Here is a 16,394-nt window from a genome sequence, read left to right as displayed (position 1 = left end):
TGAGGATAATAATAATTGTTATCCTTTGTGTAGATGTTTTTTGTAATAATTCAGTATTATCAGCTACATAAAGTAATTGTTCATGGATAAATTGGATATTAGCTTTCTCTGAAGATTTCAGTGTTTTTTAACCTACCTACCTAATCTTAAAATTTCATTTTCATCTAAATTTTGATTAAGTGCAAAAAAAAAATTTTTTTTTTTTTTTGCTTTTTTTATTATTATTACTTGTAATTTTGCATTTTTTATGATAAATTCTGAAGTTTTTCCATAACTTACATAGTTAACGCTCTAGATTTCTTTCACAAGCCGATTTACAGTTGTTCACAAAGCACAGAATATATGCCATTATTCCCAGAACCTTTTTAAATTTACACTTCAAGATTTAATTTTGAATGGTTCTGCAGATTCTACATATGTTTTCAAAGTAATACATTTTCATCACTAAGGTTTTGCAAGATGACTTCGGCATTCATTCCGGTTATGTTATAGAGTTTGGTCTTCTTAGGTAACATAAACTAGATTCAAAACTCTAAAAGGCGACATGCAAATTATCACTATGCCTTGTAAATACTACAGAGACAGGGAAGGGTGTAAAGGATCCTTATATTAAGTCATAAAGTTTAACAATTGGCCCAACTCATGCTTACAGAAGCCAACAATTATGGCTTAAATTTAAGATAATTGATTAGCTAAAGCTAATGAAAATATGTATAGCGTAACGGCTTCACAATTTGAATAGCGCGCAAGCTGTCTCTGACCTAAGGTTGGCATCACAAGCCTAATGACAAGAATAACTCAACACTGCAGAATACTATTCACAAAAGAATAAAATTTAGCAACGTGGCTTTCAAGCATGAAGAACATGCTCTAATTCTACTCTCTAAAACAGGGGTCGGCAACCTGTTTGTCCTTAAGGGCACAATACTAAATTTGAAAATCACCGAGGGCACATATTTTACAGATAATCAACAGGTATAAATAGGCATTAAAAAAAAAACAGATTTTTTATAACTTTATTTTGTTGGTGTCATACATAATGATACATATAATTCAGTGTGAAATTTGGGTGTCCATATTTTCAGCTAATTTTTTATAATTGGGGATATATTTAGAGTTCCCGGTCCTTAAACAGTTATCTAAATGTGAGTCATTAAGCTTTGTTCAGTATTTTGATTTCAAATATTTCATATTTGAGAACAAAGACTCACAATTGTATGTTGTTGCACAATATGAATAAATTTTTAGCGCACATTTCCGTAAAATAGGATACTTATTTTCATCGACTAAGTTCCAAAACATTTTATCATTACTATGCGCTTTTAAAATAATATCACTTTGCAAGTTTATTATTTCTAATTCTAGGTCTTCGATATTATGAAGCTCGAAATACACTGAAACTATTTCAAGGACATCATCTTCAGTAACATTGAATGGATTTATGAAAAATCTTAGAACGGGTTCTAATGCTGCAAAATCTTCAAATCTAGAAGAAAACTCTTCTATTAGCTTATCTATAATTTCTAAATATGATGTAGCAGTAAAATTTTCATTATTCAAATTTAAACTCTCAACAGTATATTTTATATTTGGGAAATGTGATAATGATTTTTTCAGTAGATGGGATTTCAACAACACTAATTTGCATTTGACTGCATTTACTGCACTAATCATGTCAGCGATATGCTGATTTTTCCCTTGTAGTTTTAAATTTAATTCATTCAACTTTGCTGTTATATCTGTCAGAAATCCGAAGTCGATTAGCCAATCCCTATTTTCTAATTGCTCGTAAAATTCACCTCTTGCTGCAATAAATTCCTTTATTTGTGGCAAAAGCATGATAAACGGCTCAAGTATTTTACCTCTGCTCAGCCACCTCACTTCAGTATGTAAAAGATCTGTGAACTGAACGTCCTCATCTTCTAAAAGTAATTTAAACAATCTGTGTTGCATAGCTCCCGATCTTATGGAATTAATAATTTTTACTATCGTAAATACGTGTTGAAAACCGATTGTTTTGCGCATAACATTTCCTGATGTATGAGGCAATGATAAGAAATAAATTTCGGGAATAAGGAATCCTGTCTACATAAGGCAGTAAATCCTTTTTTCTTACCAATCATCGCTGGTGCCCCGTCTGTTGTAATTGACGATAACTTTTGTACAGGTAAGTGTACATCTGTTATATACTTTTTAAAAGTAGAAAAGATATCTTCTCCTCTGGTGCTTCCCTTTAATGGCAGAACTTTAAGGAATTCTTCTTTTGTTGTAAAATCAGAAAATACCATCTTCACGCAAGTTGCTAATTGTGATATATTTGTCACGTCTGCCGATTCATCCATCTGTGTAGCGAAAAGAAAATGCAATTTTCCATATCATTTGCTAATTCTGCCTCCAAATTCTCCGCAATTACTTCAATTCTTCTAGTAACAGTTCGTGCTGATAATTGCAACGTGTTTATAGCTGAAACTATTTCCTTTTTATTTTTAAATTCTTCAAAAAGTGAATCAGCAGCTTCTAACATGGCTTCTTTCACTAATTCTCCATCTGTAAATGGTTTTTTATTCTTAGCTAGCAAATGCGATATTTTATATGACGTGATCGTTTCTGCTTTATGTTGTTGCAGTGGTTTAGTAAAAAAACTTTGCTGGTTAGTTATTGAAGATTTTAAAGAAATTTTTTTTTTTTTCTTCTAATTTCAGAGTTCATTGGATAGTCACTATCAAAATTGAAAAGTTTGGTAGTGACTATCCAATGAACTCTGAAATTAGAAGGTATGAACGGTTTGGTCTGGTTGGTATGAACTTGGTATTGGTATGAACGGTCTTAAAATATCGTTCAATATTACTTTTCTTGGGAATCGCAACACTATTATTACACAAAAAACTTTGTAAACAACGAAACAATATCGATGTTCCCATTCATCGTTAAAATAATATGTTCTTTTTCTTTATCATTTATCCATGAAGGGTTTTGAAAGAAAAGAATTATTTTGGATTACTTGGTAGTTTTAAATGCACGGTCTACGTGTGGTCTATTCGAAATACGATCACACACTAACAAAAAATATGTGCATGTTATTAGATACGCTCAAGGTTAGCAAACTGTTAATCTATGCACAATTCTAAACTCAACTGACTACTGTCTAACCGCGCTAGCGAGAGCAGTTTGGCTGAGGGCCAAGATGGGTCAGTTTAATTGAAGGGGTGTGTGGGCGAAAAGCGAGGGTATTTTTCCCCCTCGAAGGTCGAAGGGGTGTGGGTGAAATCGAAGGTCAGGGGACATTTAGTGTCTACCGGGCTACTGCACTCACCCCTACATAACTGATAGATGTGCCCACTTCCGCCCCAAACCGGATGTTTACATAGATCTGGAATACGTGGTCAGACAGTACTTGCTGTATATCGTTGTTTGACAAGAGTAAGTAAATCGCTCTGGCTATCATACATTTACATTAGTCCAATGAGGGCGCATTAAAAATCGATCAGGGGCGCCCGCGGGCGCTGCGTTGTCTACCCCTGCTCTAAAACCTTCCTTTAAATGGTCTCTTGTTTCTACCTCATTTGAATACCCCACAAACTAAAAATTTACATTCTGGAAGGAAAATGGAAATTAGAGCAATAGGACAGAAAATTAACATAAAATAACTGGTTAAAAACTTAAAGTAATAGCATAATGTGACAAGGAACATCTACCTCTGAAAGCCAAGACAGTTCCGAAAGCCAAACACTATAATTAAATCAGAGCTTCGGCACTCATTCCACTCATGAGGCCCACCAGCGGCCGAGCGGTGGTCTCATGAGTGGTTTTCCCCATGTGTAATGTGTATATGAGCCAGTTTCCCTTAGAAAGTCCTCCACGAAGGCATCCCTCCCCTTAGGCAGATAGCCCTAGTGTGCTTTGCATAATTAAATACACCACACACATCACCATTCCACTCACGAGTTTATCAGCAGCATTGTCTTTCCCATTGTAGAAGTACAAGTTGTTTAAATTAACTTTTTTCCTTGATCCCTATCACATGATTTCCTGCAAATTGTTTCTACTTATTGGCAAGCCCCTTGATCCAATGGATACAAATCTGGGAGTCAGTCCAGTAAAATGTGTTTCCCTAATTCAACATTGGAAATATCAATTGAGAACATGAACCTAATCTTGCAGATATTAATGTTCCTAGTAGCTCAAGCTTAGAAAGTGTTATGTTTTGTAATAAAATAAAAAATGTAATACTTTCTAAGCTTGAACTAAGTTAAATGATTTTTTGTTGTTATGAAACTTGTTTTACATTCGTCTGTCTTTTCAAATAAATCTAAAGTATGCTACGGTGCCATAACATTTGGAGCTAGCATCTGAAAATATGTGAACTTCTAAAAACTTCCAACGCATATCACTGAAGAAGTCTGAAAATTTCAAAAATTTTTTATTTTTTCAACTTCTTTTAACCTTTCCTGAAAGGTGGATTCTGTATCGGGGGAACACTCTCTTCCGACTGAATACTTTTTTCCTGCATAGTTTGCATTAAAAGTTTAATCTGAACCATGAACAGATTCGAGATTCCTAAAAGATCAAATAGCATGCCACATATGGCTAAAATGATGTGTTTTGTTATTTTAAGATTTTGTAACTGTTATCTAGATTGGGTCTTTCTATATTTATCAATAAAAACTTTATAAAATCCATATGTTTTTTAGTTATTCTTTCCTCTAAAAATGCTCGTTGAATATCGGCACAAATTGCAATTGGATGTATCCTATTCTGAATTTTGTGATCTTCACTAAGTAAAGATTTAAATTAGGTTGGTCCCAACGAGATATATACTGGTAGAGAGCTTATTGCAACTTCCAACCGGTTCCAACATTAGTGTCGCATGACTGCTGGGCGAATTCCGAAAGTCTGGAAATACTTTACATTCATTTCTATGGGACGAAAGACGCCTGCTCTGCTTGGTCACATAAAATTTAAGAAAAAATGGTTATCCGCTGCAGCGCCTATGGATGTAAAGAAAGTTTTGTAAAAGGGGGACCTGTAACCTTTCATAGCTAAGTTAAAACTGCGTGATTTATTATTTTATTTCCAGTATTTTTGTCACTTTACTATCTCTGTTGAATTGGTTGGAAAGTTTCAGCCATATTGTATAAGAAAATTGCCGCTGTATGTGACATTTTCAGCATGTATTAATAGCATCAAAATGTAATAAATACTGTGACATTATTTACTGGAACCACCTTTTACAAATAATTGCATTTTATGTTCTTTTTCCGTGTACTCCATCGAAATAGAAAGCTGCGGCAGTTGGCGCTAACCTTTTTTCGCCAAATCGTACACGTTTTGGTTTTATAAACAAATACTGCCTGCAATGATAAAAGAAAGAAAGAAAGAAAGAAAAATGCTATTATTATTAAATATTAAATTATTGAGATAAGATTGTGTGATATGTTTACTTTGTTAAAAAAAAAGCTAAATTCAAAATCTATAAATGAGCTGAAAATTTGTATACTAGTATATCTTAGCTAATAATGCATGAATAAATCCTAAATTTTTTTAATTTAAGCTAATGCATAAGAATGATCTGGTAAAGCAGGAATAAAGTGGCAGTGAATTCGAACTTACCAAACATTATAAGTATAAGAAATAAAATGGTATTAACTCGTTAATGCCAACAGATTGCCTATACTTAAAAGTGCCACCTATTTATAAATTAATCACCTCAATATTTGATTGCAGAGTTTTTGCTTTCATAGTAATATTTGTTTAAGATTTTTTAAAAACCTTTTCCTTTTAAACTATTTTTTAGCAACATAAATATATCATAATTATAGAATTTTCTTTAATTTATAATGAGGATTAAGTGTGTATTAAGATTTTTAGTAGGAGTTCAATTAAAAAAAAAATTCTTGAAAACAGGCCTTAACTTTTTGTTGCATACAAACAGTATATATATATATATGTATAGTTTGTCAAAAAAACCCATCAAAACTATATCTTAGTGAACTTTTGCAGGTTTGAATGAGGCTTTCATCAATTTATCTTTACTAGTTTTTACTTTCTGCAGCGGCAGCACCAAACAGGCGATACGGACGTAAAAACTGTACAGAAAAGCGCCAATTGGCGAAACAGTAAACCTGTTTGGCAAACCTACAGGCTGACGGGGAGAGAAGAATTTTCCCCGACAGTCAAGTGGAACTACTTCAACAAATGTGTGTGTCTCTGCTTCGCCGAGATATGTGAACTTGTGTACTGTGCTCTGAATTTCTTAAGCCGTTATAATGTACCCGGCAACTGTTACTTTTCCTTATTAAATTTGATTATTAATTGTAACGTGTCTATCTTAACTAAGATTTCGGCTTTCCTAGTTAATGTTAGGGATATTTTCTTATGCACGTGTTACTCACACGTACATCATTTCTATTCACAAAAACTTTTTTTTTCTTTTCTGTGAAACAGTCAGTTTTATTTAAGCCCTGTATTTGTTAAAATAAAAGCATGTATTTTTAATTTGTAGTTTGTATTTTATTTACACTGCCTTATGTATTGATTTTTTAAAAGTAAATATCACATTCTTTATATATCTATAAAGATTTCCATGGTTTTACAAGCTAAATTTTTTTTAAAATTTATATTATTTAAAAAAAAAAGTTTCATAAATCAAATTTCCCATATCAGAGCCTTATATAGGGTATTGTATTTCATAAAGTTATTCATGTAGTATATAATAATGTGTAGTTTCTATATTTCAGCCAAATTGTGTGTTTTTGTTTTAAAAAGCTCATTATTTATTCACATATCAAAAATAAAAAATTTGGAATATACTTGACTACCAATTTGAGTAGGTGGTTTTTGGTATTTGTTCCTGATATACTTCAGAAAAAATAATTTAAATAAATAGAAAATAGCATTAATCCACTTTATAGTAAATACTATATTTAAATGCACATTTTCGTAATGTGTTTATTTAATTGGGATATAGGAATAAAATAGAATATGTATTGTCATGTTTGAATTCATAATTCAGAAAGAAAATTTTATTTTGGAAATGTAAATTTTACAGCTGATGTGCAAAATATGAAATCTTACTAAATTTAATGTATAACAGCATACAGTTTTAAGGCAGTAGCTTCCAAGTTTGCATGAAATTATTTTCTGGACATTGCTAAGTTTATAAGCACTTTAATATGCAAGTAACTGAAAAAAATGGGCATTTACAATCAGTGAAAGATCTTTTTAAAACTAAAAATTTTATTTACTATCGTAAATTTCCAAAATGCAAGTACTATTGGTAACACTGAAAGGTCAAAGGTAAATGAAATTGTTCCAAAAACTATTTCTGACTTTAAATGAAGTAAAATTATGTTTACTTAAATATAAGAAAGTAAAATATTTTTCTTTTATAAGATTTCAGTATAATTTATCTTTTTGTATCATAAACTATATTATAAGTTTGGATAGTAATAGTTTATAGTTTCAGCTGAAAGTCAACAGTCTGTAAGTATATATTTCATGAATAGCATAAATATATAGATTACAATGTGATTTTCTTTTCTCTTTAAGATGCAATGCATTAAAAATAAACGAGATTTTTTCCCTTCTCAAATATTATAACAGTAGTGCAATTAATTTTTAAACATTATTCAAAATTAAAGTTTCCTCTCAATTTTTTATTATTTATTTTAGATTTTCTTCCTAAAATTATTTAACCCAAACATCTTAAACAATGGCACAAATAATTTAAAGCGATTATTAAAAATATAGATAAAATATTCAGGAAAAAAGGGGTTAAGTTATATCTAAAAATAATTGTAAAAAATCGAATAACCTAATTCGAGGCCGTTGTTTGCCGACTGCCAGCAAACGGAAATAAAAAGCACTATCTGCCATATCAAAAGCGTGCCAAACTGGCGATAAGCAGCCTAAGCTATCATTCCCCGAGAGCGCCAAGAGCATAAGTCACGTGGTATATGTTGGAGACACCCTAGCAGACGAATTCTCTGTGGGTGAGCCGTCTACCTGTTATATGAAGTCGTTGGTTGGTCCGCTTTCCAAACGATAATTAAGTGACAAATTTGCCTTTCTTTTAGAAGAAACATCAGAAACTATTCTAATCTTCGTAAAATGGGGCATTTAATTAACCCCCTTTCACATTTTCATTTGAACACATATCTGCCCTGTCAACTATATTCTCTCAAATGTTCCTTAATAATTTCATTATGTTTTAAATACCGCTCTTTATTTTTCTGAACTTTATTATTTAAACTTAGCAAACTCTATTTTGTAATTTCATAATTATTATTTAAACCTTCAATACCATCTTCCACTCTTGTAGGTCATATTTCATTCAAATGATTCTAAAATTTCTTTATGTGATCGAAATATTTCTTTATTTGAACTCATACCAGTTGCCTCTAACACCCATAAATTTTTAGTGCTTTCATAATCTAAGTCCTCATTTGTGATGGTTATGTGATTAACTCGTACTTCCTTACAGTTTGGTCCTTCATCCTTTCTTACTTTGAATCATGAAACCAAAAATGCTTTCTGTTGCAACTAATTTTTTACAAACCCTTATCTTTTGTTCTCCCAAAATGTTCCAAATATAATTCAAACCTTAATATTTGAATTTCCCAGAAAACCATTTCAAATGCAAAAATTTTGCTAGAAGAAAAAAAGAAGCTGTTCTCAAACAGATAAATGTTGTTCAAATACAAAAATACCACAAATACTAGGTAAAAGAAAAAATAATTAAGGCAAATAGATTTTACATCTCCTAATGCATCTTCATCAGGGAAGTTGTGCATTGACAGACATTAAAGAAAAGGCCTGTTAGCAGATCTAAAATTAATTGTAAATTAGGAAAAAATAAGTTAAATTAATATATAAGAACTTAATTTTTCCGTTAAGTTATTTGGCTTTATTTTATATATATGTATCTCTTCAAATATGTAGCTTTAAGAATATTTTAAAAATATCTTTTAGTAAATAATCCTGCAATTTCATTTCAGGTATCTGTAGACTGTTTGTCTCAGTTTGTGTTTGAAAGGCATCTAAAAAATACTCCATCTGAAGAACTAATTGTCAAACATTTGAGTGTGGTAAAAGAATTTTGTCAAATATCTCCATCATACATTTCAGATGAATTTATCTTAATTTTGAAAACATTCATTTCTTCAAACACTAATGGTAAGTAAACTTTTAATAATTATTATTTGAAAAATATTTTAAAAGTTGACAAAATAGAGGAAACATCTATACAGTTTTAGTTGTGTAAGTCTAAGAATTATATGTTTAAATTCCTGTCATTTAATATGTATGGCACAAGTTTGTTATACACTTCTATCATATTACAGTGCGTGATACGAGGTTAAATATAAATAGTTATATCATGCTTATGTAGGGCAATATACATTTAAAAGATGCATAAAAATGTAACAAGAAATGTAAATAAATAAGGAATAATTATGATTCCAAAGCAATGGGGTCATTTGCTTGGATCAAACAGCTAAGAAAATATGTATCAGTATGCTGCAATGGCATATCCGATTTAGATACAAGCAATTATTAAAAAAAAAAAAAAAACAGTTTAATGAATAAAAATTTGAGGTTTATCATGCCAGATAATATGAATAGTTACTTAGTGATGTTTTTAAGAGGAAGATAATACGTCCTTGTGATTATAACAACAGTAAACCAGCTTATTGATTTACTGCTAAATCTCAGAAAGAAGCTGAAAATATCTACTGGGAAATCAACAGCTTTTCCCACAGCAGTTCTGTAAGAAGGACGTGTCACTGAAATTGCCAATTACGAGGGCTATTTTTTTTTTTTTTTTTCAGCCTCCAATGGACTATAAAGAAAAGACGGGTGAATATACAAAAAAGATTTTATTATCAAAAGTAATGTACAGTACAGGTTAATTCTCTACATAATCACCTTTCCATTGAGGCATTTGTTATATCTGTGAACTAGCTTTGCAATACCTTCTTCATAAAATGTCCCCGCCAATGATTGGAAGTGAGTTGTGACGGTTTCTTTCAGCTCCACGTCATTTTGGAAGCGCTTCCTGCCAAGCCACTGCCTTCAGTTCAGGGAACAGATGAAAGTCACTCGGCGCTAGGTCGGGACTATATGTTCGAAAATGTCCCATTGAAATTGCTGAAGGAGCCATTGGGTTACACGAGCGCTGTGAGGATGAGCATTGTCATGGATCAGAACAATTCCAGAAGTCAGCATGCCTCTTCGTTTGTTTTGAATAGCTCTCCGTAAGCATCGCAAAGTTTCACAATATGAATCTGCATTAATTGTTGTTCCAGGCTGCATAAACTTCACAAGCAACACACCTTTTTGGTCCCAAAAAATAGTTGCCATAACCTTACGGTTGTTAAAGGTTCATTTGAATTTTGTGGGTCTCTTTGGAGAATTTGTATGCATCCATAGTTGTGATTGTCGTTTCATTTTGGGCGTGTCATATTGAACCCATGTCTCATCACCTGTCACAATGAATTTCAAAAACTCTTCTCCGTCAGTATTGTAACGGTCAAGAAACTCAAACGGTGCAACCATTCGGCGAGTTTTATGGTCGTCAGTCAACATCTGTGGGATCCAGCAAGCGCGAACTTTTCTGTAGCGCAACTGTTCAGTAACGACAGTGTACAGGGAAGATCTTGAAACTTCCGGAAATTTCATGATAATTCACTTATGGTGAACCTTCGATTTTGCTTAACCGCTTGGTCAACTCATTGAACAATGTCGTCTGTAGCGACAGACTTGCGTCCTTGACCCCCTTCATCATGCACATTAGTTCGGTCATCTTTAAACTTTCGACACCATTCACGAACAACGCCATTACTCAAAAAGCTGTTTCCATAAACTAGACTCATTTTTCGATGAATTTCTGCTGCACTGTTTCCCTTCTGCCTGCAAGAAACGAATAACAGCTTGGAATTCACACTTGGCGGGAGAATCAATAGCGACAGCTATGTTTATGTGACTGCAACTCAACAGAAAATGGCGTGTTGAATACTCCAGTGACAGAGCATGTGGAGGGGGAGATGCGCAGTTGCCTACTACGCGCACCAACCACCTGCCACATACCTGGCCATCATTCTGTGCGGAGGTTGAAAAAGGAAACAACCTACATATATTTTCTAAAGAAAGGTAAGCGGCAACATGTTTGCAAGACAAGTGAGCAGAAAATAACATGCTTAAGATTAAAGTTTTATTCAGAATAAATCAGTTTCAGTTAAAATTTATTCCTGTTTGTTAAAAAAAAAGTTTTGATTCTCGTATTTGGAATAATTATTTTTTGAAACATTATGTAAGTATCTGCATTATGTTGGTGTTGCTTATACTCACTTGTCTGATGTAGTCAGCCCAAGTCCACAAATTCCTCATGCCAAGAAGTGCTAGATTATGCCTGTCAGTGGCAACAACCTTGAGCATCTAACCAGTGACAGTGCGATTTGGCTGTTCCGCCCCCAATTTTGATGGAGAGAACCCTGGGGGAGGGGGGTCCGAGGGCCTCCCACCCCTTTCGCCAAATCACAGATATCCGTGCCTTTTCCGGGATTCAAACCAAGGCCCCTCAGCATGGCAGTCAGCGACGCTAACCACTATACAGGTTGGACAGCATGAGCATTATGTAAGATTCATGTTGTGAGGATTAATTTTGAAATGACGTAGTTCAGAGAGTGGTTTTTTATAAGCATTTGCTAGTTTTAGTATGGAAAAGAGGAATAACCAAATTTAAATGAAGAGTTAAGAGACTGTTGCAAATTAAAGTTAGTATTTTGTCTAACCTATTTTATATGTTACATATGTCTGTTTGGTTATGTATGTATAATAACTCATTTATGTCCAATAAATATTGAATAAAATTGTAAGGCTTATTTTAATGGACATGTTATTTCTTATGTTGAATCTTTCATGTACTTCTGTTGTTTCATTCGCTCTACCAAAAAAAGTGTAAATAAAAGTGTGTTGAGTAGAATTAGGAAAAAAGGTGTCAATCTTAATCTGCTGTAGTGAAACTGAATCTCTTCTGCTGCTGCCTACTTTTACTATATTACAAGCTGATGAGTTTGATTGTGATTGTGTTAGAGGTAATGGAATAATTCAGTTGGTTAAGCTTTCAACTTAAATTTTGATCTGCTAATTATTGTTTGTCTTAGCCTGCAAAAATCAGAAATTAATTTTAATAATTGTTTTAGTTTCTTTAACTTCGGTTTCATTTCTGTGCTTTGAAATGCAAATAAATTTTTTTTTGTTGTTTTTATACTGTCATAAATATTAAGTGTTTTGGTACTGAAAGGTAAAGACTGAATAATATTTCATATTTCAGTCTAAGAAAATTAGATTAAGTTAAATAGAGTTACAAATTGCCTATTTTCTGCATTATTTCCATATATTTTCAATAAATTCTTTGAAAAGAAATTTACCTGTAAACTAATTTTAGTTGTCAGTTTTATTGAATTAACGATAACTGATAAATCTACAATCCCCAGCATATCTAGCGGTTGTGTAATCAGTATTACTTTTAAGTTTTTTCTGGTTATCTAATAAATACTTATAAGAGATACTGATACCAGCAGCTTTAGATTGCCATGTTACTCCAGTCCATATCTAAATTGATGTTAACTGAATCAACTTCTTTCAGCCCAGTGATAAGCCTTTCCAGAATTATTGATTTTTTTAATCATTTGGGTATTTTATTCTTAAGTTTTACATATGAAATTTCATCCAGATCAAATGATAATCTCAGGAGCTTTAGTGTGTCTTTATTCGTATAATAATAAACATATATCCATTAAAGCTTTTAATTCAGATTTGGTAGTTGAAAAAAACCACAATTTAGTGAAGAGTTGTCCATACAGATGTCAGCATTGTGAACAAATATTTCTATAATGAGAAAAAAGTAAAAATTTTAGAAAAAATTCACTTTTGATTTTTCAGGCTAAAAGTTTATCTCTTTAACTCCCTGAGTCGTACAGTTTTTTAAATCTTCTCATGAAGAATTTGAATTTAAACAGCATTTGTTAGCTAAATTTGTATAACTTCCTAGGTTAGTGTGTTTTCATAAACTTGCATTCATTAATTACATTATTAAAGATAAGATATTTTAAATTATAAGATAATATATACCAAGTGACCAAAAAATCTGATGGATAAAAGAGGTTATGTTATTCAGGTGGTTAATTGCATTTAATTAAAAAAAATATTTTTTAAGTACTTATATGTAAACCTGTTAACTATGAAAGTTGTCTCATCAATTATTTCTGCAGGTACATCAATCATTCCTTCAGAATTCTGAAGAACTGATACTTCTTTCAAAATAAACAAACAGTATTTGCCTCATTTCATTTTTGCACTTCATAGAAAAGGCTTTTTTAGATTTCTATTGCTTTGTTAGGCTCTTTACTGGAAGCTCAGTTTAGAGTGCTGTGGGTAAAAATTTCCTGCTGATAATTGTTCCAGTCTGTTACTGTTTTTTACTTATATACAGCTGACTTTATCATGTCTATTAATATTTAATATGTTCCTTTCTTGATGATAGGCTACCATAGCTTTGAAAATAATCCACTTCTTACTATCTATAGAAGGCTGGTCTCGGATTATCCCCCCCCCCATATGCAAGATAAAAATTCCAGCAATAGCAGTTCATTCATATTTCATTCATTAGTGGCTTATCGAGAATTAATTGGGGCTACATCAGTTAAAAGCACATATATTATGAGCGAGTCTTGCTGATCTATAATATTGGGATAATTTGTTCTATTTGGCGACAATTTCACACTTGACAGGATATGTAATTACCTACTGTAAATTTTTGAGTATTGTTAAGGTTTGTTTTCAACAACATTAAGTTTCAAGATCTTTTTTTATTTGTACCTTAGGCAATACTGATTGTGACATGAAGTCAAATAGACTTTTATCTGATTAAATAACTAGATTTTTGATCAAATATTCACGAATTACACTTTTAATTATTCATTTAATTTATTTTGTGTGTTTTTGTTTTCTCAGATTGTGGTCAATAAGTACATACTTTTCATAAATTTTTGTGTATATATCCAAATATTTACACAAAATATTAAAGTTACTGTTTTGCAGGTTCTTCACCTGTTCCTCGAAGAATAACTCCAACTTTAAAAGCACATGCCTTTGCTACTTTGGGAAAAATTTTACTTCAAGATGAAAAACTTGCAAAAGAAATACTTCCTATGATTGCAAACGAACTTATAATTTCAAGAGAAGGCATGATAAGGAATAACATAGTGATGATTTTGATTGAAATGTGCAAACGTTATACATGTTATGCTGATCAGTACATTCAGATACTCAGTTTATGTTTTAAAGATAAACTTTATTTGGTTCGTTGTCAAACAATAGCTCTTCTTGTAAATCTTTTCCAAGAAGACTATATCAAATGGAAAGGATCTCTGTTCGTCTGCATATTATCTGCAATTATAGATAAATACAAGACTATTCAAGAGCTTGGAAGATACTGTTTATGTCAACTTCTGCAGTCAAAAAAGAAATCGATATTTTCTGAACATTTTGTAGAAAGCATTTTTGTGCTCAATAACTATGCTCCACCAGATAATGAGGCACTGGCACAGACAGTGACAACTTTAAAGCAGTTTGCTTTAAAAGGAGATAAAAATAGTGAAACTAGACTTTTGCTTTATAAATTTATGTTAGATAATATGTTTGTTGCGGGGCGGGCACTTTTGGTTAATCAACTATGTGAAGAAATATTAAGTTCTGTAGCTGAAGCTGTTTACCCATTAATCGATACAACAGAATCGATGGTTAAGGATTGTTTTATGATCTTAAATTCAAAAGAGATTCGTTTCGATGAAAATACAATTGAAGAGATAAAAGCTATTACTGAAGATGCAGATGAACCAGCAGATGAAGAGGGTGCAGCCAAAACAGAATTGCAAACTAGAAGAGTGATCATCATAGATCCTATTATTCCTGTAATAATTTCACTTAAAAACTGTGTTATGCATGCTAAATCTGAATTGATTTCTGATTTAATATTATTTTTGAGAGATCTTTTGCGAGATTACAAAACAGAAATATCTAGTATACTTGCTGCAGATAAAATGCTGGAAAGACAGGTTCAGATTGAGTTAAAAAATGAAATGATGCATATGGAAAAAGAATCTAAAGATACAAAAAAAGATGCTGAAAAGGATATGGATCAGATTCCTGGGCCACCACGAGCTGATCAGTTTTCAAAAATGGTAAAGGAGAGAACTAGTTATATAATGAACAGTGTCTTAGAGGATAGTAGGCCTGAGGTTAATGGTGAACAGCTAGATGGGTCTGTGCGTCTCATTCCAAGAATTCCTGTTCGTAAAAGTAGTTCAAGACATAGTGACACAAATAAAACAAATGTTCAGAGTAGTATGCCTTCATGCTCGAGTCAGCGTGAAATTCCAGAAATGTCAGATAATGAAATACAAGAAATGATGATGTCTAGCACACCTCGTGTTGTTTTAACAGCTCTAAAGATTCCTGAAGATATTGATCTTAGTAAGTTGTCTCTTATTGATACAATAGGTAAAGAGGAAATGGATGTGGATAGTGATAGTTCAAATTAAGTATAGAATCAAGTTCAAGCATTTTAAAATTTTAGTTACTCTTAAGTAACAAAAGTTTCCTCAGCTGCCAATGGAGAATTACTTTTAACCTTTCCATGTAATTTTTAAATATTCATTGTAAAATTTATACATGTGTATTAAAAAAATCATTCTTATGACAAAAGATTGTATTTAAGTAACATGAATTCTAAATGACCAAAATAATCACATAAAATTTTCTTGGTGCATATGTAATATTACCCGATATTATCAACATAACAGAGAAAGAATCTTGTTTTGCAATTATTTTTAAATGAGCAAATCTGTAGGTATGAGGCAGTTAGCAATCAGGTAGGCGATATATGATATCTTCTCTTTAGTAATTTGCAATTTTTTGTTTGAATACTGTACATAAGTGTTTGAGAAACAGAACTACCACATGAATTTAAAATTAGGTAAAAAAGCAGTTTTTTAATTCTTGACTTTTTTAAAATTTTATTTTAAACTTCTGAAGAAAAGGAACTTGTATCTGATCACCTATGGCATCAATAAAGTTTTAACAAAAGGTTGCTTTTTTGCTTAACTTTAGAAATAATCTGTGTTTACTGTAGACAATAAACCAATATATTTCTGTGATGTCAATTATGGGTAAATCCTGTAAAGCAAAAAAGCACCAATTAGTTCATGGCTTCTATTTTTGACTGGCTACAAAATGTTTGTTATTATTATGTGTTATATTAATATGGATCAATTTTCCTTAGAAATACTTCCATAAAGGCATCTCCCGAGACAGATATGCTTTGATACTTTCCC

At 32.0% G+C, this 16,394-nt stretch overlaps 1 protein-coding gene across 1 annotated transcript in view; it reads left to right on the top strand.

Annotated features, from left to right (window-relative positions):
• Cap-D3 (Chromosome associated protein D3) overlaps positions 1 to 16,150 on the top strand; it is a 99,938-nt gene extending 83,788 nt beyond the window's left edge. Inside the window, exons 5-6 of the mRNA XM_085812716.1 lie at positions 8,997 to 9,174; positions 14,101 to 16,150. Of these exons, the coding sequence (XP_085668842.1) occupies positions 8,997 to 9,174; positions 14,101 to 15,602 (1,680 nt within the window). The 3' untranslated portion in view covers positions 15,603 to 16,150. The remainder of the gene's footprint in view (positions 1 to 8,996; positions 9,175 to 14,100) is intronic.
• The last annotated feature ends 244 nt before the right edge of the window (positions 16,151 to 16,394 follow it).

Source organism: Stegodyphus dumicola, chromosome 3, assembly GCF_044657685.1.
Source record: "Stegodyphus dumicola isolate Sdum_Otavi_A_Nest chromosome 3, ASM4465768v1".
Classification (NCBI taxonomy): domain Eukaryota; kingdom Metazoa; phylum Arthropoda; class Arachnida; order Araneae; family Eresidae; genus Stegodyphus; species Stegodyphus dumicola.
Note: the sequence above shows the minus strand (reverse complement) of the source record. Positions and strands in the feature narration are given on the sequence as shown.